General features: G+C 42.9%; 2 protein-coding genes across 2 annotated transcripts; both read left to right on the top strand.

The window, feature by feature from the left end:
* Positions 1–2036: 2036 nt before the first annotated feature.
* LOC306937219 (3',5'-cyclic-AMP phosphodiesterase 4D-like) lies at positions 2037–12115 on the top strand (the record flags this gene model as incomplete). The annotated part of the gene is made up of 8 exons (XM_079520885.1): positions 2037–2213; positions 2994–3093; positions 3397–3551; positions 4003–4125; positions 6100–6282; positions 7176–7634; positions 11749–11833; positions 11883–12115. The coding sequence occupies 8 exons, from the start codon at positions 2037–2039 to the stop codon at positions 12113–12115; spliced, it is 1515 nt and encodes a 504-aa protein (XP_079377011.1).
* A 3672-nt stretch (positions 12116–15787) lies between these two features.
* On the top strand, positions 15788–21358 carry LOC306937218 (3',5'-cyclic-AMP phosphodiesterase 4D-like; the record flags this gene model as incomplete). Its single annotated transcript, XM_079520884.1, has 7 exons — positions 15788–15964; positions 16744–16843; positions 17147–17301; positions 17716–17838; positions 19544–19726; positions 20620–21055; positions 21348–21358. The coding sequence occupies 7 exons, from the start codon at positions 15788–15790 to the stop codon at positions 21356–21358; spliced, it is 1185 nt and encodes a 394-aa protein (XP_079377010.1).
* Between the last annotated feature and the right edge of the window lie 1483 nt (positions 21359–22841).

Here is a 22841-nt window from a genome sequence, read left to right as displayed (position 1 = left end):
AGTGGCCACCATTAAAGAAAACGGTTTAGTTCTCAAAGGTGTCCACACTCCCCCTAATTATCTTTTTCTTTTATACTTATCTGTATATTTGGCATCCCTAGCAGATCTAATATAGAAATGTATATGATCTGATGTACAATTCCTGTAATTAGTTGTAAGCTTACTCCTAAATATGCAAATAAGAGGCCACCATTACAGAAAACGGTTTATTACTCGAAGGGGTTCACATGCACCCCCCTTATTTTATTTTATACTCATCTCTATTTTTGCCATCGTTAGGACATACATGTATTGTACCTGTACTGTACACAATTACTGTAATGTACCTGTACGGTACTGTACACTAAATGGTCATTTATAGGCTATAGTGCCTTAATTTATCCAAGGCGCTTTACAGAGATTGTGCATTACATTGACCGATTCACACACACATTAACAGTTTCACACACCGATGCTGGAGGAAACCATGCAAGGCACCAACCTGCACATCAGGAGCCGCCAAGAAATAGATCTACTTCATTTCGACCGAACAAAGGCTCTTTTAAGAGCCACCCAATGTTTCTGATGTAAAGAATAATTTCCAATGTCCTTAGAGTTAATGCTATTGAGCTTAGTATTGTAGTGTAAATAAGGTAGGCTACTGACCTCATGTCTGCACTAACATCACAGCAGGCCATTACATAAGTTCTTACAATGGAATATAATGGTGACATGAGTCTACAGTATAATGAATGATGGTAAACATTGTGAGGGTCAAATGGAGTAAATGTGTAATTCAAATCACGTTTTGATATTGCATTGATCCTGCGTGCCATGCTTACTGCCCTTGCTACATGATGAAGGTCTAACTAGTTTAATGCAGTTTGTCTTGCTATGACACCCACATTTCCCATAAATAGTTTAATGCAGTTTGTCTTGCTATTTTACTTTATGTTTTGTTTAGAGAGAGCGAGAGCGAGAGAGACCAGTCCAAAACTACTAGTGGAATATAATTCCAAAATGGATTACAAACCTTATAGACTCAGTGAACACAGTCTTACGACTGAGAAATTCCCCCATAGGCAGACCTGGCTCCCAAGAGAAGACAGACTATGCAACCCACTGCACACAAAACGAGGTAGAGAGACTGAGCTACACTACCTAACCGTCTGTCCATTGTACCAGGACATCAGAGACATGTACTTCCCACGGATTACAATCACCCAAGGAGTGTTTGAAAACCACCAAATGTTTAAAACATTGAAATACTGCTGTCAACTTTCAAAAGTATAAAACGTCTCCTCTCTGACCTCTCCTCTGCCCTACGACAGAGGAGTCATGAACGCATAATTTACACATGTACAGTGTACATTATACTGTACATTAATATGACACGCTGAGCTGAGGAGACATAGGAACACGTAGTCTGAAAACTCACCATTTCAGGCTCCGTCTTAGCATAGCAAAAGTGGAGCTTGCTTCTTGAATACATATACATTATCCAACATGCCAGGTTTCTCATCACAAAACAAAAGCTTAGCAGAGTAAGTGCCCTCTGATAAGTTTCCATACCATGGGCCAACAGCTTGTGTTTGCAGACACTGGAAAGTTGTAAATTAAAAACAAAACTCTCTTACTTTAATTCCAAACCCAGACATCTCAGCTTGCTCTGCAGCGAAAATGCAACAGGGTATGTTAAAAATATTTTAAAAGACAAATTACAGAGGAAAGTTGACAAACAACTGTGCTTGTGAGGTTTTAAACGTAAACGTCCCTAAACAAAACACAACGCTCCACATGATTTGATTATCAAGCTAAACTGGTCTGCTATCTGCTCGATTTTTTGTCTGACTTTAATCCATTACTTTGCATGTATTTTATTTAGTTTTAGTTGTAGAGAAAACACAACTGTCTCTGTATTCTGCAGCACAGACTACAGACCTAGTGGGTTGAGTCTACATCGTTCTCATATATCCTTTAAGTTCCACCCCCTCCTCTGCTTACAACATTCTCTACTCAGAGTTTAGTTCAGTGCATCTGACTCAAACCTCTACAGAATGGCAGAAGTCGCCCCAGCTCCCGCCACTGCCCCGGCCAAAGCAGCCAAGAAGAAGGCAGCACCCCGATCCAAGAAGACCGGTCCCAGACCGGTCGCTGAGCTTGTCGTCAAGGCCATGTCCGCCTCCAAGGAACGGAAAGGTGTGTTCCTGGCTGCAGCCAAGAAAGCTCTGGCTGCCGGCGGCTAGGATGTCGAGAAGAACAAGGTCCGAATCAAGATCAATAATCTGGATTCTGACATAATAAATAAATCAAATCAATCAAAGAGGGTTCATGACCACCAGTACTTTCTCATGTATAAACAGAATATGGACTGTCCTTTACTTTGTGTTCACCAGCATGAGAAGCAACGTCTTCTATGTGATAATTAGGTCATAATAACATATTGTAACTGTGACTCTGCATGTACAGGTGAACCTCTGACAAAGTCAGTGTGCCATTACTCTTTAGCCCCATTTATACGTCATCATACAGCAGCAGCACACAACACAAATCCATGTGTTGCTCTCAAGAGTTAAATTATTGTTAAACATCTGCATTACTTAATTTACAAGAAGTCTACACAATTAGAGCATGCAAAATAATCTTTATTTTGATCAACGTTTGCCTGTTATCTCTCCTATGGTATACCAACATCAATAGAGCATGGAATTGTGGACAAAATCTTATCCAACGATAACAAAATATTCTTAAATTTTGGGTCTGAGAGACTAAATCTCATCAAATGGTGGTCCGTGGCTCAAATGCTGAATAAATAATGGGCCTTTAATATGGAAAAAAGGGTTGAAAACCACTGAAGGTAGGTCATTCATTTACGGAAAAGCAACACAAATAGTTTGAATATGGATAGAGGTTTCTGCCTGAAAGCAACAGTATGATCTCCTCCTCCTCCTCCTTCTTCTCCTCCTCCTCCTTCTCCTCCTCCACCTCCTCCTCCTGCACCTCCTCCTCCTCAGGCGGTGTTCACAGACCTGGAGATATTAGCTGCTATCTTTGCCAGTGCCATTCATGATGTGGATCACCCGGGAGTCAACAACCAGTTCCTCATCAACACCAGTGAGTGTTTCCCACTTTTCCCATTTCAACATTCATGTGGTGGATTCATATCAGTATAGGACATGAGCACAAACAAGCTTCATTTCAAGCTTTGCTTCCTACTTGCTTCCTACCCGTTCAGGACGGGAACCCCTTTTGATGTTTTAAGCATTATGTTATACTTTAGCTATTGAAAAATAGCAGATCTACAAGCTCATAGTGTGGCACCGAGTGCCATGCTACAAGCTTGTAGATTTGCTATTTTTGAAAACTCTTGAAAATGTGGCGCAAGTCTTTGAATATATTATATTATATTTCATTTAGACTCGGAGCTGGCCCTCATGTACAACGACTGCTCTGTGCTGGAGAATCACCACCTGGCGGTGGGCTTCAAACTGCTACAGGAGGACAACTGTGACATCTTCCAGAACCTGAGCAAGAAACAACGGCAGTCCATCAGGAAGATGGTCATAGACATTGTGAGTTGAACTAAGGGCCAGATGGGGGATTTCTCTGGACCTCTGTATGCCAGTACATGGGAGTGTTTGGAGGGGTTCCAGGGGGTCCCCAGGAATGTACCGTGGCTAACAGTTTTTGAAAAATCCAATGAATGTGTTTGAGAAATGTTGATTCATTTTGACATTTTAACTTAAGTCTTCTCTTCTGGGTGGTCCCTGGCACAAAGCCTTTTGAAATGGGCCGGTCCACAACAACAACAAAAAACACATCAATTTGGGAGTACTGAGAACCACTATGTATGACACATTATGCAGCTTGAACGTGGGCTATTCACACTGTGTGTGTGTGTGTGTGTGTGTGTGTGTGTGTGTGTGTGTGTGTGTGTGTGTGTGTGTGTGTGTGTGTGTGTGTGTGTGTGTGTGTGTGTGTGTGTGTGTGTGTGTGTGTGTGTGTGTGTGTGTCTCTCCTTAGGTACTAGCTACGGACATGTCAAAGCACATGACCCTGCTAGCAGACTTGAAGACCATGGTGGAGGCTAAAAAAGTGACCAGTTCTGGGATGTTGCTGCTGAACAACTACTCAGACAGGATACAGGTATGATACTGTACCTGGATCTTTAGACTGCATAGTGTAGTATAGTTCAGAGTCCTGTGGTGTGAGTTCTGGTCTGGTTTTTGTGAATATTAAGTTGTTCCGGTCATTTGGTGGGGTCACTGGGTGCACACAAAACTATCGTAATTTGTATTGTTGACCTATTTGTACAATAGAGTGCCGAAGTCCTGACGTCACTCGCTCATCCCCTGGTTCTGCCCGGTTCACGGAAGTAATTCCTCTATGGAGAATTAGTCTAGTAGCCAGAATGTGAACCCGGACCGGATGTTGAGTACACCAACGTTTTATGTTATAAATGTTTAGTATGGGTCCCCAGCATGTAGAAACTGCCGGATGCTAACTTGCATATGTTGAGCAATTTTCCATTAACAACCTATAGAAGGCAAGATATTCAAAATGTCATCATGCTTTATGTAGCATGTGACATGTCAAACTAGGGGGTTTTCATGATGCTGAATCCATTCCAAGCATTAGTTTTGCAAAACATCACTCATTGGGCCATTGCCGTGTGTGGCATGGCAGTTTAACCCATTCAGGCCTGACGTCGAAATAAAAAAAACGTTCGCTTTGAAAGAATATATATTCAAAGATTTGTGCCGCATTTTTACGATTTTTCAAAAATAGCAGACCTACAAGTTCATAGCGCGCCACTCGGTGGCGCGCTATGAGCTTGTAGGTCTGCTATTTTTCAATAGCTAAAGTATAACATAATGCTTAGCTTTTAGCCCAAAATGGGTTAAAAGCTATAATATGACACAGATGCGTCCTCAGGTTTAAATGGGTTAATGACATAGATTTTATTTTTTTAAATCAACCCATGTGATGTGAGTGGCGTACATCATCATGACGTAAAATATGCCAGACAATATGACGTAAGATTCTCTGTTCATTGTCAATGGGTTTACAAATTTAAGGTTTGTGTAGGACAAAGTTTGTGAACATACACTAAAAGCTGGATATAGGAGGGGCTAGCACCCCTCAAAATCATGAAAAAACGACACTATAGTTAGTATGTTGTTTTTCATGATTTTCATATTTCTTTTGAAAACCATGAATCTGTCTGTCTATGTCTGTGACTCTCATTCTCTCAATAGACAACCCCCTGATGCAGGGATGTAAAAATGTATCTTCTTTTTTTAGGGATGTCCCGATCACGTTTGTTTGCTCCCGTTCCGATTCCGATCATTTGATTTTGAGCATCTGCCAATACCGATGTTTTTTGAACACTTTATAGAATCACAATAGTATACTAATATCCAAAATCACAGACAATATCCAGTCTAATGATATGGATATAATATTGATGGAGATGTCCCGATCAAGTTTTTTTTGCTGCCGATCCGATTCCGATCATTTGAAAATGACGTGATCGGCCCCGATTTTCCGATCACGTGATCGGATCGGGACCGCCCTAGTGTTTTTACATTGCTGGGTCCGTGTGGGTCCCCCAGTCCAGAACAGTGTTGTTTTCGTCGACTAAAACTAAAAATGTTCTTCGACTACCTTTTTCCACTGACGAAATGAAATGGAAACTAAATAAAAACTAAGCTATGAATCCTATGATGACTAAAACTATGACTAAATATACTGACAATTTCGTCAAATAAAAACTAGACTAAAATGTTAGGAAGGGACTAGTGGACAAGAGATCCAGCACAATTAGTTGCATGCTGAAAATAGCCGATCTACAAGCTCAGCGCTGTGGGCTTGTAGATCAGCTATTTTCAGTCATTACGACAGCATCAATGCCTGCCAAAATATTTGAGTCGACTAAATCAACTGCAGATTTAGTCGACTAAAACTAGACTAACACTAAAACATTCCAGGTGACTAAAATGTGACTAAAACTAAATAAACTATTTAAGAGACTATGACTAAAACTACAATCTAAATTTGCTGGTCCAGAACATAGTCGTAGTGTTTTTACATTGCTGGGTCCGTGTGGTTCTCCCTCAGGTCCTCCAGAACATCGTGCACTGTGCTGACCTGAGCAACCCCACCAAGCCGCTGCAGCTGTACCGCCTGTGGACCGACCGCATCACGGAGGAGTTCTTCGGCCAGGGAGACCGAGAGCGGGACATGGGCATCGAGATCAGCCCCATGTGTGACAAGCACAACGCCTCCGTGGAGAAGAACCAGGTGACACTCTCGCTCTGTCCCGTTCCCAAACGTTTTAGCTCCAGACCCGTAAGACTGTGGTTTTCAAACAGTGGTGTGAGCTTGTAGATCTGCTGTTTTCACTAGTTTGGGTCCCAGGCAAACATCTAATTTCCAGTGGTGGAAAGTACTCACTTTTTTTTGAGTGGTGCAAACCACTCCAATAACCAGCTTTGTCTGTATGTACCTGTGTACCTGTGTACCTGTACGTGGGGCCACGTAGGGGTGAGCATGGTTGCTATGGTTAGTGTGTGACGTCACTGCACCACTCAGTTCACACGGGTGTGATTTTTTTACTTAAGTAAAAGTATCAATACTGCAATGCACTCCGTTACAAGTAGAAGTTATGTTACAAAATGTACTCAAGTAAAAGTACAAAAGTACCGGCATCAAAATGTACTTAAAGTACTAAATGTAAAAGTACTCACATTCCAATGGGTTTCTCCGGGCTTTTCATTTTTGAGACGAATGTGAACGAAAATAAAAGCCTGGGTAGCGAGGCGACTGAAACGTAGTTTGACAGAAGCCTATGTGGTGTGCTTCCTCCGAATACCTAAAAGCAGACAACATTCATCAGCAAACCAAAATGAGTTTCTCATTTTTGAGGGGCGCTATCCCTTCCTATGTCCAGCTTTGAGGGTTTGTGTAAACACAAACATTGTCCTAACTCAAACATTGAATGCATTTGACAATGAATGGACAGTTTTGAGTGTTTGTGAAAACACAAACATTGAAGACAAAAGTGAGGACGCAAATTATGATTGGCCGGAATTAATGTATGATATGAGCGCCCCTCACTTCACACTGGTGTGATTTTATTTAAACTGACTGAACTGATCCCCTTGTGCCACGGCGTCTATCTGTCCTCTGTGCAGGTGGGCTTCATAGACTACATCGTCCATCCTCTGTGGGAGACGTGGGCCGACCTGGTCCACCCCGACGCTCAGGACATCCTGGACACGCTGGAGGACAACAGGGAGTGGTACCAGAACCACATCCCCCACAGCCCCACCTCATCCCTGGACGAGGCGGAGGACGCCCGCTACCTACCCCCAGGCGGAGGGAACTTCCGCTTTGAGCTCAGCCCGGGAGAGGAGGAGGAGGAGGAGGAGGACCACGACAGTGGGTCCGACATCGAGGAGACGGACGGCAGCACCAGCCGTGGCAAAAGTGGCCGCATGCAGGACTGCGACGAGTCGAGGGGAGTCGAGGCAGGCGCGGGCGAGGAGGAGAAGGAAGGAGGACGACATGTGGGACTTTGCAGAGAACCTAGCATGGTGGACTTGGAGGAGGACGAGCAGGAGGGGCCATGTGGTTTGACACTGGTTCTCAATGTGGGCCCAGGGGTCCTTGAAGGGGGTTCCAGGGGGCCCCCAGCAAAATGAGGAACAGTTTAAACCATGCAGGTCTTCAACAGGGGGTACTCGGAGTTACTTGGGGGAACAAATATTTGTGTGATAGGAACTTTTTTTTTTGTACATGAACTAACAGCATATGTAATTTGGGGAATGGCGAATGGGCATTCATGTAGCAGATCTACAAGCTCACAACAACTTGTTGCTGCACAATGTGCTGTGAGGTTGTAGATCGCTATTGGTGCATACAGGTTTGGTGTAGAGGGAAAAAGAGAAGTTCAAAGTCAGGTTTCTAAATAATAATAATAATAATAATGTATACTTAAGTTAGAGTACTTTAAAGATTATTATTATCATCAATGTATGATTATTTGTCCATTTTTGTTTTACATACCAATATAAGGAGTTCCCAAAGGAGCTATGCCCAAATATGGAGTGTGTTGTCTAACATTATCATCAATCACAAACAAGTCACTCAGCTCCATATGAGTGATGTCACAGGGGCACACAGACAGCCAGTTGGTGCAGGGAGATCCTTTCACTTTACAATCTACTCCAGACCAACAGTGTGACATCCAAACAGACACGGAGCTCAAACTACTTTGTGATTGATTTCCCTACTCGAGCTTGCACAGACAACCTCTTTTTTGCTTTTGTGTTTGTTTTGAAGTTGTTCTTCTGGAAATTGGTCTTGCAAGTAAAGACTTGAGTGGGGTTTGAACCCACAACCGCCAGTGTGCTAACTCACTGAGGAACTTGTTACCTGCCACAACACAAACTTCCTTTGCCTTTGAGTAACAACATTGATACAAAAAATAAAAAATAAATATAAAATAACAGGAGATTTGTCTATTGTTTGTTGTGCTGTTGTTTATCTAGACGTTTGAATGTATGAACCATAAGACGATTACGAAAATCATGAAAAGACGCCACACTATAGCCCATGGCCTCCAACGGCATACTACAGCACGCCGTTTTTATACATTTGAGTTTTTGAAAAAAGACGAAAATCACTCCAAGGCCATGGACTATGGTCTCGGAGTGATTTTCGCCCTTGTCTCTGGTCCCACGTGGAAGAGGGAGGTCTGTACAGGGGCAGGTGTTAAACGCCCAATGCATTCTCTATGGCAATAGCACAAACTTTGGCATGCTACTAGTCCTACATACTTACACCTAGAGACCCCATTCAAACCTATTTAGGTTCATCTTACGGTGGACATGTTTGCCTGAAAAGGAATCTTTGAAATGTTTCATAGTTTTAGAAATATAGTGCTTTCAAATTTGAGACATTTATAATGGGGCTCAATGGCAGCTCTATGGCACGTCAAAAAATCACTTTCACCTAGAAGCTCCATTCACACTTTTTATAATTCAGCTTACTGTGGGTACACATGCTGGAAATCTTTACTTTGAAATGTTTTGTAGTTAATGAGTTATTTAACTTAAACCCCCAATGCATTCTCAATGGCAATAGCACAAACTTTGGCATGCTACTAGTCCTACATACTTACACCTAGAAACCCCATTCAAACCTATTTAGGTTCATCTTACGGTGGACATGTTTGACTGAAAAGGAATCCTTTAAATGTTTCATAGTTTTAGAAATATAGTGCTTTCAAATTTGAGATATTTATAATGGGGCTCAATGGCAGCTCTGGCACGTCAAAAAGTCACTTTCACCTAGAAACTCCATTCACACTTTTTATAATTCAGCGTACAGTGGGCACACTTGCTGGAACTTTACTTTGAAATGTTTTGTAGTTTCTGAGTTATTTAACTTAAACGCCCAATGCATTCTCAATGGCAATAGCACAAACTTTGGCATGCTACTAGTCCTACATACTTACACCTAGAAACCCCATTCAAACCTATTTAGGTTCATCTTACGGTGGACATGTTTGCCTGAAAAGGAATCTTTGAAATGTTTCATAGTTTTAGAAATATAGTGCTTTCAAATTTGAGATATTTATAATGGGGCTCAATGGCAGCTCTATGGCACGTCAAAAAGTCACTTTCACCTAGAAACTCCATTCACACTTTTTATAATTCAGCTTAATGTGGGCACACATGCTGGAACTTTTTCCTTTGAAATGTTTTGTAGTTTCTGAGTGATTTAACTTAAACTCCCAATGCATTCTCAATGGCAATAGCACAAACTTTGGCACGCTACTAGTCCTACATAAACTTACACCTAGAAACCCCATTCAAACCTATTTAGGTTCATCTTATGGTGGACATGTTTGCCTGAAAAGGAAACTTTGAAATGTTTCATAGTTTTACAAATATAGTGCTTTCAAATTTGAGAAATTTATAATGGGGCTCAATGGCAGCTCCATGGCAGTCAAAAAGTCACTTTCACCTAGAAACTCCATTCACACTTTTTATAATTCAGCTTACTGTGGACACACATGCTGTAACTTTTTACTTTGAAATGTTTTGTAGTTTGAGTTATTTAACTTAAACGCCCAATGCATTCTCAATGGCAATAGCACAAACTTTGGCACGCTACTAGTCCTACATAAACTTACACCTAGAAACCCCATTCAAACCTATTTAGGTTCATCTTACGGTGGACATGTTATGTGGACATGTTTGCCAAAAAATCACTTTCACCTAGAAACTCCATTCACACTTTTTATAATTCAGCTTACTGTGGGTAATGCTGGAACTTTTTACTTTTAAATGTTTTTTAGTTTCTGTAACTAAAAAACATTGCATGGATGCACCTGGGACGTATCCTCAGTGATGTATCCTGAGGTCAACGGGGTTTCGGGTCTCTCAACATCATACCCCTCACTCAGGCGACCCAGCCGGGAGTGATCAAGTCCCGACTTACGTCCCAGTAGCTACCCTCAATCAGTCCCACTAGGGAAAAACCAGGGGCACACAATCCGTTGGAACTACTCCAGAACTTATCCTCTCTGCCAGGGCTGAGAGGTACACTTCTGGCGCATGGATCGAGGGACTAGGTAGGCTCTGTGGGTTGTCTCCTGTCCGGGCCCCTCCTACGTCTCACCAGGTCCACTCCTGCTCTCACCAGGCTCAGCCTCTGCCAGGGCTGGGAGGTACACTTCTGAGTTATTTAACTTAAACGCCCAATGCATTCTCAATGGCAATAGCACAAACTTTGGCATGCTACTAGTCTTACATACTTACACCTAGAAACCCCATTCAAACCTATTTAGGTTCATCTTACGGTGGACATGTTTGCCTGAAAAGGAATATTTGAAATGTTTCATAGTTTTAGAAATGTATATATTTATAATGGGGCTCAATGGCAGCTCTATGGCATGTCAAAAACTCACTTTCACCTAGAAACTCCATTCACACTTTTTATAATTCAGCTTACTGTGGGTACACATGTGGGTACATATGTATAGGCATATTTGGCAAATTGTCCTTGACTTGCATCGTTACCAATAGGCCGGTGCAAGACAATGAAGTCCCTGCTGGCACACTAAATCTGCATTCAATTTGCACCATGTCTCAGCTCAAAATACATTCTCTGGGAAGATAACACATTTTCCTATATACAGGTTTAATGTTTATTTTTAGTTCAATGTTTGCTTTAAAAACGCCATTGACAAATGAAGGGAAAATGTACGTCATGTTGTCCCTAACACAAACATTAAATGCCATTAGCAATAAAGAGAATGTATTGTTTGTTTTGACACTGTTTGTTTTACATCACCATTACATCACCTAATCAACATGAGTTAGACTTCACGCGCCCTTCACTTCACACGGGTGTGATTGTTGTGTTCTATATTTAGTTAATACTAGAACAGTACCCGTTGGGGGTGATCAGGTGTGATCAATTGGCTAATAAATATATATATATATATATATATATATATATATATATATATATATACACACTATATAATATACACTATATACTATATATAGTGTGATACACCCCCCTCTGTGGGTCACATGTGCAGTGACTGCAGAAGCCATTCCAATCATATAGTAGGAGTCTCACACTTCATTTGCTATGGCTTGGTATAAATACTGGTGCAACGCCGCTCACAGCTCATTTATTTTCAGTCCATTGAGAAAGAAATAACGATGCCTAAAGTTGCCACGCCAGCGCTCCAAGAAAGCCGTCAGCAAGACCGCTGCTAAGGGCGGCAAGAAGCGCAGAAGGTCCAGGAAGGAGAGCTACGCTACGCCATGTACAAGGTCCTGAAGCAGGTCCACCCTGACACGGGTATCTCTTCCAAGGCCATCGGCATCATGTCAACGACATCTTTGAGCGCATCGCCGGTGAAGCCTCTAAACTGGCTCACTACAACAAGCGCTCCACCATCTCATCCAGGGAGATTCAGACCGCCGTCCGCCTGCTGCTCCCCGGTGAGATTCAGACCGCCGTTCGCCTGCTGCTCCCCGGTGAGCTGGCCAAGCACGCCGTGTCTGAAGGCACCAAGGCTGTGACGAAGTACACCAGCTCCAAGTAAACGGCATAGTCTTCTATAAAAACACAACGGTCCTTTTGAGGGCCACCCATTTTATCAAGAAAGGGTTGGTTCACATCACAATGCTGCAGGCTCACTTAATGTGAAATACAAGTGCATTACTGATGGAGCATGACATTTTATAACGTATCTGTCTGCAACGAGAAGTGCTCGTCATGAGTTTGTGTGTGATCCGTGTACTTGAGAGTGTGTGTAGGCTAATGGTAACAAAATGTGATCCATTTGCGTTTCACATCGTAGCCGCCGGCAGCCAGAGCCTTCTTGACCGCAGCCAGGGACACGCCGCTCCGCTCCTTGGAGGCGGACACGGCATTGACGACCAGCTCAGCGACGCTGGGGCCGGTCTTCTTTGGTCACGATATCATAAACTATATTATTGTTTTGCAATCAGTTTAGCTATGAATAGAATGCTTTCTGACCGCAGTAAACTAATTCCAGTTCAAGGAAGCATGATGGTGGAGTTGATCTCAACCACCAATGACAGAATTCCATGCATGGCAGCTGTTGGCAAACTTAGTTAACATATCGCCACTGTAACGGGACGCGGTGGCCGCCGCGCTCATACGAGCTGCCTTGGTGGCGAGCTGCTTCCTGGGCACTTTGCCACCAGTGGACTTAGAATCCAACTGCATCAAACTTGCAGCGGGCTTTGCTCTCAAGAGACCAAGCTCACTAAAAAAATGGACTCTTTAATGGAAATCGTGGGTGGCTCTTAAAAGAGCCTTTGGTTGGTGGGATTGATTTGGGAGAGTCTATCTGGGATGGTAAAACGGTTGGTGAAACGGTTTTCGTTTGGGCGCGGTATGTTTCATCTTCTTCACGTGCGAGCGTAGAGTCTTGTATTTCTGGCTCTTCCTCTTTTTGGAGGCGGGCGACCTTTTGGTACTCCTTAGGTCCTCTCTGACAATCCGCGCTAGTTGGGCTCTGATCCTCTCGGCATTCTCGATGACTTTGGGGTCTGGTACGGGCTTCCGATTTTCATCATCTATAACGGCGGTCTGAAAGGCGATACCTAGAATCAGACGCTGGGCGTTCTCCTTCACGGTCAGGGGCTTCTCCTTCACGGTCAGGGGCTTCTCCTTCACGGTCAGGGGCTGGGCAGCGGACATCTCTGCAGCCAGGTAAAGATCTGAAGAGATGGATGGTTAAGTCCATGAAGCATTGAAGCCTATGAAGGTGTTCTGAGGACGTAAGGGGGAACACCCCTGGAACAGACGACGCCTCCTGGTGGCAGGAATAGCCAATCTTATACGGGGTGTCACACACTTCATTTGCATTGGCTATGTATAAATATATGTGCGAGCTATCAAATCTAGCTCACAAATAAATATCAAACAGGCAGCTCTTAAACTCGCGTCACCATGCCTTCCAGCCCACCGGCGCCAAAGTGCTCAGGTGTAGGCATTTTGGGGTACATGTGGGGAACCAGGCCATTTTACATAGGCTAATTCAAGGGTGCTGAATCAGAAAAACATGGTTCCCAAGTGAAATCTTGAGTTCTATTCTTCAATAACCTGTAACAAGGCAAGTGAAAAAAAGTAAAGTGTCTATAGCTATTTTCTGAGGGTTAGACAATATTACGTAATTAGTGCCAAGCCTACTCCAAAATGTGCAAATTAGTGGCCACCATTAAAGAAAACGGTTTAGTTCTCAAAGGTGTCCACACTCCCCCTAATTATCTTTTTCTTTTATACTTATCTGTATATTTGGCATCCCTAGCAGATCTAATATAGAAATGTATATGATCTGATGTACAATTCCTGTAATTAGTGGTAAGCTTACTCCTAAATATGCAAATAAGAGGCCACCATTACAGAAAACGGTTTATTACTCGAAGGGGTTCACATGCACCCCCCTTATTTTATTTTATACTCATCTCTATTTTTGCCATCGTTAGGACATACATGTATTGTACCTGTACTGTACACAATTACTGTAATGTACCTGTACGGTACTGTACACTAAATGGTCATTTATAGGCTATAGTGCCTTAATTTATCCAAGGCGCTTTACAGAGATTGTGCATTACATTGACCGATTCACACACACATTCACAGTTTCACACACCGATGCTGGAGGAAACCATGCAAGGCACCAACCTGCACATCAGGAGCCGCCAAGAAATAGATCTACTTCATTTCGACCGAACAAAGGCTCTTTTAAGAGCCACCCAATGTTTCTGATGTAAAGAATAATTTCCAATGTCCTTAGAGTTAATGCTATTGAGCTTAGTATTGTAGTGTAAATAAGGTAGGCTACTGACCTCATGTCTGCACTAACATCACAGCAGGCCATTACATAAGTTCTTACAATGGAATATAATGGTGACATGAGTCTACAGTATAATGAATGATGGTAAACATTGTGAGGGTCAAATGGAGTAAATGTGTAATTCAAATCACGTTTTGATATTGCATTGATCCTGCGTGCCATGCTTACTGCCCTTGCTACATGATGAAGGTCTAACTAGTTTAATGCAGTTTGTCTTGCTATGACACCCACATTTCCCATAAATAGTTTAATGCAGTTTGTCTTGCTATTTTACTTTATGTTTTGTTTAGAGAGAGCGAGAGCGAGAGAGACCAGTCCAAAACTACTAGTGGAATATAATTCCAAAATGGATTACAAACCTTATAGACTCAGTGAACACAGTCTTACGACTGAGAAATTCCCCCATAGGCAGACCTGGCTCCCAAGAGAAGACAGACTATGCAACCCACTGCACACAAAACGAGGTAGAGAGACTGAGCTACACTACCTAACCGTCTGTCCATTGTACCAGGACATCAGAGACATGTACTTCCCACGGATTACAATCACCCAAGGAGTGTTTGAAAACCAGCAAATGTTTAAAACATTGAAATACTGCTGTCAACTTTCAAAAGTATAAAACGTCTCCTCTCTGACCTCTCCTCTGCCCTACGACAGAGGAGTCATGAACGCATAATTTACACATGTACAGTGTACATTATACTGTACATTAATATGACACGCTGAGCTGAGGAGACATAGGAACACGTAGTCTGAAAACTCACCATTTCAGGCTCCGTCTTAGCATAGCAAAAGTGGAGCTTGCTTCTTGAATACATATACATTATCCAACATGCCAGGTTTCTCATCACAAAACAAAAGCTTAGCAGAGTAAGTGCCCTCTGATAAGTTTCCATACCATGGGCCAACAGCTTGTGTTTGCAGACACTGGAAAGTTGTAAATTAAAAACAAAACTCTCTTACTTTAATTCCAAACCCAGACATCTCAGCTTGCTCTGCAGCGAAAATGCAACAGGGTATGTTAAAAATATTTTAAAAGACAAATTACAGAGGAAAGTTGACAAACAACTGTGCTTGTGAGGTTTTAAACGTAAACGTCCCTAAACAAAACACAACGCTCCACATGATTTGATTATCAAGCTAAACTGGTCTGCTATCTGCTCGATTTTTTGTCTGACTTTAATCCATTACTTTGCATGTATTTTATTTAGTTTTAGTTGTAGAGAAAACACAACTGTCTCTGTATTCTGCAGCACAGACTACAGACCTAGTGGGTTGAGTCTACATCGTTCTCATATATCCTTTAAGTTCCACCCCCTCCTCTGCTTACAACATTCTCTACTCAGAGTTTAGTTCAGTGCATCTGACTCAAACCTCTACAGAATGGCAGAAGTCGCCCCAGCTCCCGCCACTGCCCCGGCCAAAGCAGCCAAGAAGAAGGCAGCACCCCGATCCAAGAAGACCGGTCCCAGACCGGTCGCTGAGCTTGTCGTCAAGGCCATGTCCACCTCCAAGGAACGGAAAGGTGTGTTCCTGGCTGCAGCCAAGAAAGCTCTGGCTGCCGGCGGCTAGGATGTCGAGAAGAACAAGGTCCGAATCAAGATCAATAATCTGGATTCTGACATAATAAATAAATCAAATCAATCAAAGAGGGTTCATGACCACCAGTACTTTCTCATGTATAAACAGAATATGGACTGTCCTTTACTTTGTGTTCACCAGCATGAGAAGCAACGTCTTCTATGTGATAATTAGGTCATAATAACATATTGTAACTGTGACTCTGCATGTACAGGTGAACCTCTGACAAAGTCAGTGTGCCATTACTCTTTAGCCCCATTTATACGTCATCATACAGCAGCAGCACACAACACAAATCCATGTGTTGCTCTCAAGAGTTAAATTATTGTTAAACATCTGCATTACTTAATTTACAAGAAGTCTACACAATTAGAGCATGCAAAATAATCTTTATTTTGATCAACGTTTGCCTGTTATCTCTCCTATGGTATACCAACATCAATAGAGCATGGAATTGTGGACAAAATCTTATCCAACGATAACAAAATATTCTTAAATTTTGGGTCTGAGAGACTAAATCTCATCAAATGGTGGTCCGTGGCTCAAATGCTGAATAAATAATGGGCCTTGATATGGAAAAAAGGGTTGAAAACCACTGAAGGTAGGTCATTCATTTACGGAAAAGCAACACAAATAGTTTGAATATGGATAGAGGTTTCTGCCTGAAAGCAACAGTATGATCTCCTCCTCCTCCTCCTTCTTCTCCTCCTCCTCCTTCTCCTCCTCCACCTCCTCCTCCTGCACCTCCTCCTCCTCAGGCGGTGTTCACAGACCTGGAGATATTAGCTGCTATCTTTGCCAGTGCCATTCATGATGTGGATCACCCGGGAGTCAACAACCAGTTCCTCATCAACACCAGTGAGTGTTTCCCACTTTTCCCATTTCAACATTCATGTGGTGGATTCATATCAGTATAGGACATGAGCACAAACAAGCTTCATTTCAAGCTTTGCTTCCTACTTGCTTCCTACCCGTTCAGGACGGGAACCCCTTTTGATGTTTTAAGCATTATGTTATACTTTAGCTATTGAAAAATAGCAGATCTACAAGCTCATAGTGTGGCACCGAGTGCCATGCTACAAGCTTGTAGATTTGCTATTTTTGAAAACTCTTGAAAATGTGGCGCAAGTCTTTGAATATATTATATTATATTTCATTTAGACTCGGAGCTGGCCCTCATGTACAACGACTGCTCTGTGCTGGAGAATCACCACCTGGCGGTGGGCTTCAAACTGCTACAGGAGGACAACTGTGACATCTTCCAGAACCTGAGCAAGAAACAACGGCAGTCCATCAGGAAGATGGTCATAGACATTGTGAGTTGAACTAAGGGCCAGATGGGGGATTTCTCTGGACCTCTGTATGCCAGTACATGGGAGTGTTTGGAGGGGTTCCAGGGGGTCCCCAGGAATGTACCGTGGCTAACAGTTTTTGAAAAATCCAATGAATGTGTTTGAGAAATGTTGATTCATTTTGACATTTTAACTTAAGTCTTCTCTTCTGGGTGGTCCCTGGCACAAAGCCTTTTGAAATGGGCCGGTCCACAACAACAACAAAAAACACATCAATTTGGGAGTACTGAGAACCACTATGTATGACACATTATGCAGCTTGAACGTGGGCTATTCACACACTGTGTGTGTGTGTGTGTGTGTGTGTGTGTGTGTGTGTGTGTGTGTGTGTGTGTGTGTGTGTGTGTGTGTGTGTGTGTGTGTGTGCTCTCTCCTTAGGTACTAGCTACGGACATGTCAAAGCACATGACCCTGCTAGCAGACTTGAAGACCATGGTGGAGGCTAAAAAAGTGACCAGTTCTGGGATGTTGCTGCTAAACAACTACTCAGACAGGATACAGGTATGATACTGTACCTGGATCTTTAGACTGCATAGTGTAGTATAGTTCAGAGTCCTGTGGTGTGAGTTCTGGTCTGGTTTTTGTGAATATTAAGTTGTTCCGGTCATTTGGTGGGGTCACTGGGTGCACACAAAACTATCGTAATTTGTATTGTTGACCTATTTGTACAATAGAGTGCCGAAGTCCTGACGTCACTCGCTCATCCCCTGGTTCTGCCCGGTTCACGGAAGTAATTCCTCTATGGAGAATTAGTCTAGTAGCCAGAATGTGAACCCGGACCGGATGTTGAGTACACCAACGTTTTATGTTATAAATGTTTAGTATGGGTCCCCAGCATGTAGAAACTGCCGGATGCTAACTTGCATATGTTGAGCAATTTTCCATTAACAACCTATAGAAGGCAAAATATTCAAAATGTCATCATGCTTTATGTAGCATGTGACATGTCAAACTAGGGGGTTTTCATGATGCTGAATCCATTCCAAGCATTAGTTTTGCAAAACATCACTCATTGGGCCATTGCCGTGTGTGGCATGGCAGTTTAATGACATAGATTTTATTTTTTTAAATCAACCCATGTGATGTGAGTGGCGTACATCATCATGACGTAAAATATGCCAGACAATATGACGTAAGATTCTCTGTTCATTGTCAATGGGTTTACAAATTTAAGGTTTGTGTAGGACAAAGTTTGTGAACATACACTAAAAGCTGGATATAGGAGGGGCTAGCACCCCTCAAAATCATGAAAAACGACACTATAGTTAGTATGTTGTTTTTCATGATTTTCATATTTCTTTTGAAAACCATGAATCTGTCTGTCTATGTCTGTGACTCTCATTCTCTCAATAGACAACCCCCTGATGCAGGGATGTAAAAATGTATCTTCTTTTTTTAGGGATGTCCCGATCACGTTTGTTTGCTCCCGTTCCGATTCCGATCATTTGATTTTGAGCATCTGCCAATACCGATGTTTTTTGAACACTTTATAGAATCACAATAGTATACTAATATCCAAAATCACAGACAATATCCAGTCTAATGATATGGATATAATATTGATGGAGATGTCCCGATCAAGTTTTTTTTGCTGCCGATCCGATTCCGATCATTTGAAAATGACGTGATCGGCCCCGATTTTCCGATCACGTGATCGGATCGGGACCGCCCTAGTGTTTTTACATTGCTGGGTCCGTGTGGGTCCCCCAGTCCAGAACAGTGTTGTTTTCGTCGACTAAAACTAAAAATGTTCTTCGACTACCTTTTTCCACTGACGAAATGAAATGGAAACTAAATAAAAACTAAGCTATGATGACTAAAACTATGACTAAATATACTGACAATTTCGTCAAATAAAAACTAGACTAAAATGTTAGGAAGGGACTAGTGGACAAGAGATCCAGCACAATTAGTTGCATGCTGAAAATAGCCGATCTACAAGCTCAGCGCTGTGGGCTTGTAGATCAGCTATTTTCAGTCATTACGACGGCATCAATGCCCGCCAAAATATTTGAGTCGACTAAATCAACTGCAGATTTAGTCGACTAAAACTAGACTAACACTAAAACATTCCAGGTGACTAAAATGTGACTAAAACTAAATAAACTATTTAAGAGACTATGACTAAAACTAAAATCTAAATTTGCTGGTCCAGAACATAGTCGTAGTGTTTTTACATTGCTGGGTCCGTGTGGTTCCCCCTCAGGTCCTCCAGAACATCGTGCACTGTGCTGACCTGAGCAACCCCACCAAGCCGCTGCAGCTGTACCGCCTGTGGACCGACCGCATCACGGAGGAGTTCTTCGGCCAGGGAGACCGAGAGCGGGACATGGGCATCGAGATCAGCCCCATGTGTGACAAGCACAACGCCTCCGTGGAGAAGAACCAGGTGACACTCTCGCTCTGTCCCGTTCCCAAACGTTTTAGCTCCAGACCCGTAAGACTGTGGTTTTCAAACAGTGGTGTGAGCTTGTAGATCTGCTGTTTTCACTAGTTTGGGTCCCAGGCAAACATCTAATTTCCAGTGGTGGAAAGTACTCACTTTTTTTTGAGTGGTGCAAACCACTCCAATAACCAGCTTTGTCTGTATGTACCTGTGTACCTGTGTACCTGTACGTGGGGCCACGTAGGGGTGAGCATGGTTGCTATGGTTAGTGTGTGACGTCACTGCACCACTCAGTTCACACGGGTGTGATTTTTTTACTTAAGTAAAAGTATCAATACTGCAATGCACTCCGTTACAAGTAGAAGTTATGTTACAAAATGTACTCAAGTAAAAGTACAAAAGTACCGGCATCAAAATGTACTTAAAGTACTAAATGTAAAAGTACTCACATTCCAATGGGTTTCTCCGGGCTTTTCATTTTTGAGACGAATATGAACGAAAATAAAAGCCTGGGTAGCGAGGCGACTGAAACGTAGTTTGACAGAAGCCTATGTGGTGTGCTTCCTCCGAATACCTAAAAGCAGACAACATTCATCAGCAAACCAAAATGAGTTTCTCATTTTTGAGGGGCGCTATCCCTTCCTATGTCCAGCTTTGAGGGTTTGTGTAAACACAAACATTGTCCTAACTCAAACATTGAATGCATTTGACAATGAATGGACAGTTTTGAGTGTTTGTGAAAACACAAACATTGAAGACAAAAGTGAGGACGCAAATTATGATTGGCCGGAATTAATGTATGATATGAGCGCCCCTCACTTCACACTGGTGTGATTTTATTTAAACTGACTGAACTGATCCCCTTGTGCCACGGCGTCTATCTGTCCTCTGTGCAGGTGGGCTTCATAGACTACATCGTCCATCCTCTGTGGGAGACGTGGGCCGACCTGGTCCACCCCGACGCTCAGGACATCCTGGACACGCTGGAGGACAACAGGGAGTGGTACCAGAACCACATCCCCCACAGCCCCACCTCATCCCTGGACGAGGCGGAGGACGCCCGCTACCTACCCCCAGGCGGAGGGAACTTCCGCTTTGAGCTCAGCCCGGGAGAGGAGGAGGAGGAGGAGGACCACGACAGTGGGTCCGACATCGAGGAGACGGACGGCAGCACCAGCCGTGGCAAAAGTGGCCGCATGCAGGACTGCGACGAGTCGAGGGGAGTCGAGGCAGGCGCGGGCGAGGAGGAGAAGGAAGGAGGACGACATGTGGGACTTTGCAGAGAACCTAGCATGGTGGACTTGGAGGAGGACGAGCAGGAGGGGCCATGTGGTTTGACACTGGTTCTCAATGTGGGCCCAGGGGTCCTTGAAGGGGGTTCCAGGGGGCCCCCAGCAAAATGAGGAACAGTTTAAACCATGCAGGTCTTCAACAGGGGGTACTCGGAGTTACTTGGGGGACCAAATATTTGTGTGATAGGAACTTTTTTTTTTGTACATGAACTAACAGCATATGTAATTTGGGGAATGGCGAATGGGCATTCATGTAGCAGATCTACAAGCTCACAACAACTTGTTGCTGCACAATGTGCTGTGAGGTTGTAGATCGCTATTGGTGCATACAGGTTTGGTGTAGAGGGAAAAATAGAAGTTCAAAGTCAGGTTTCTAAATAATAATAATAATAATAATGTATACTTAAGTTAGAGTACTTTAAAGATTATTATTATCATCAATGTATGATTATTTGTCCATTTTTGTTTTACGTCATCACACTCATGTCACCGTGACTCAGCCATACCAATATAAGGAGTTCCCAAAGGAGCTATGCCCAAATATGGAGTGTGTCTTCTAACATTATCATCAATCACAAACAAGTCACTCAGCTCCATATGAGTGATGTCACAGGGGCACACAGACAGCCAGTTGGTGCAGGGAGATCCTTTCACTTTACAGTCTACTCCAGACCAACAGTGTGACATCCAAACAGACACGGAGCTCAAACTACTTTGTGATTGATTTCCCTACTCGAGCTTGCACAGACAACCTCTTTTTGTCTCCACCAGGCCGAAGGCATGGGGAGAGAGTATGTTTTGCACTCCGTCCGTCCGTCCGTCCGTGTGTCCGTCCTTCCTTCCGTCCGTCTGTGTACAGCTAATCTCCGGCACCGTTAACCCGGTCGATGCCAAACTTTGCACACACACTCCCTGGATGGCAACGATGAACCTCTGCCCCGCATTTTCCAGAACGGCCTGTTATAGCGCCACCATGAGGCAGCTTTTCACATTTTTACCTAAAACTGCACCGATCTGCGTGAAACGTTGCATGCACACTCCCTAGAGGCCAAGGACAAACCTTTGACCTGCAATTTCCGCATCTGCCTTTTATAGCGCCACCAGGAGGCCGACTTTTGTAAAACACATTTTTTTACATTACTCCTCCAGATTCTGTCCAAAAATCTCACAAATCGTTACACAGTATCTCTATGGTCATGTGCTCAAGTTGGATCTGTCCCATATTTCATATTCCATCCTAATTGGCTATAATTGGCTTTCACAGTTTGCAAGATTGCCCCGTTTTGAACAATAGCCTCAAATCATGAACGCAGCATGCAATTTACGTGAAATCTTTCACACATTTTCTTACTAGGCTGAGGAATATATCCCACCCTTTTCACATTGGCCTGTTATAGCGCCACCAACAGGTTGATTTTTGCAAAACACATTTTTGGAACAAAATGCCTCAAATCATCCAATTTCCATCAAAGGCAAACATGTTTATATTACTCCTAAACATTTTGCCAAACATCTCACACAGTCCTATCCTCCTGGTGGAGACCTGTGCCCAGAAGGGCACTTCTTCTAGTTTGCTTTTGTGTTTGTTTTGAAGTTGTTCTTCTGGAAATTGGTCTTGCAAGTAAAGACTTGAGTGGGGTTTGAACCCACAACCGCCAGTGTGCTAACTCACTGAGGAACTTGCTACCTGCCACAACACAAACTTCCTTTGCCTTTGAGTAACAACATTGATACAAAAAATAAAAAATAAATATAAAATAACAGGAGATTTGTCTATTGTTTCTTGTGCTGTTGTTTATCTAGACGTTTGAATGTATGAACCATAA

The sequence above is a fragment of the Electrona antarctica genome (genome assembly GCF_951216825.1).
Source record: "Electrona antarctica genome assembly, chromosome: 14".
NCBI lineage: Eukaryota > Metazoa > Chordata > Actinopteri > Myctophiformes > Myctophidae > Electrona > Electrona antarctica.
The sequence above is the reverse complement of the archived record's forward strand: the minus strand, read 5'-3'. Positions and strand labels throughout refer to the sequence as shown.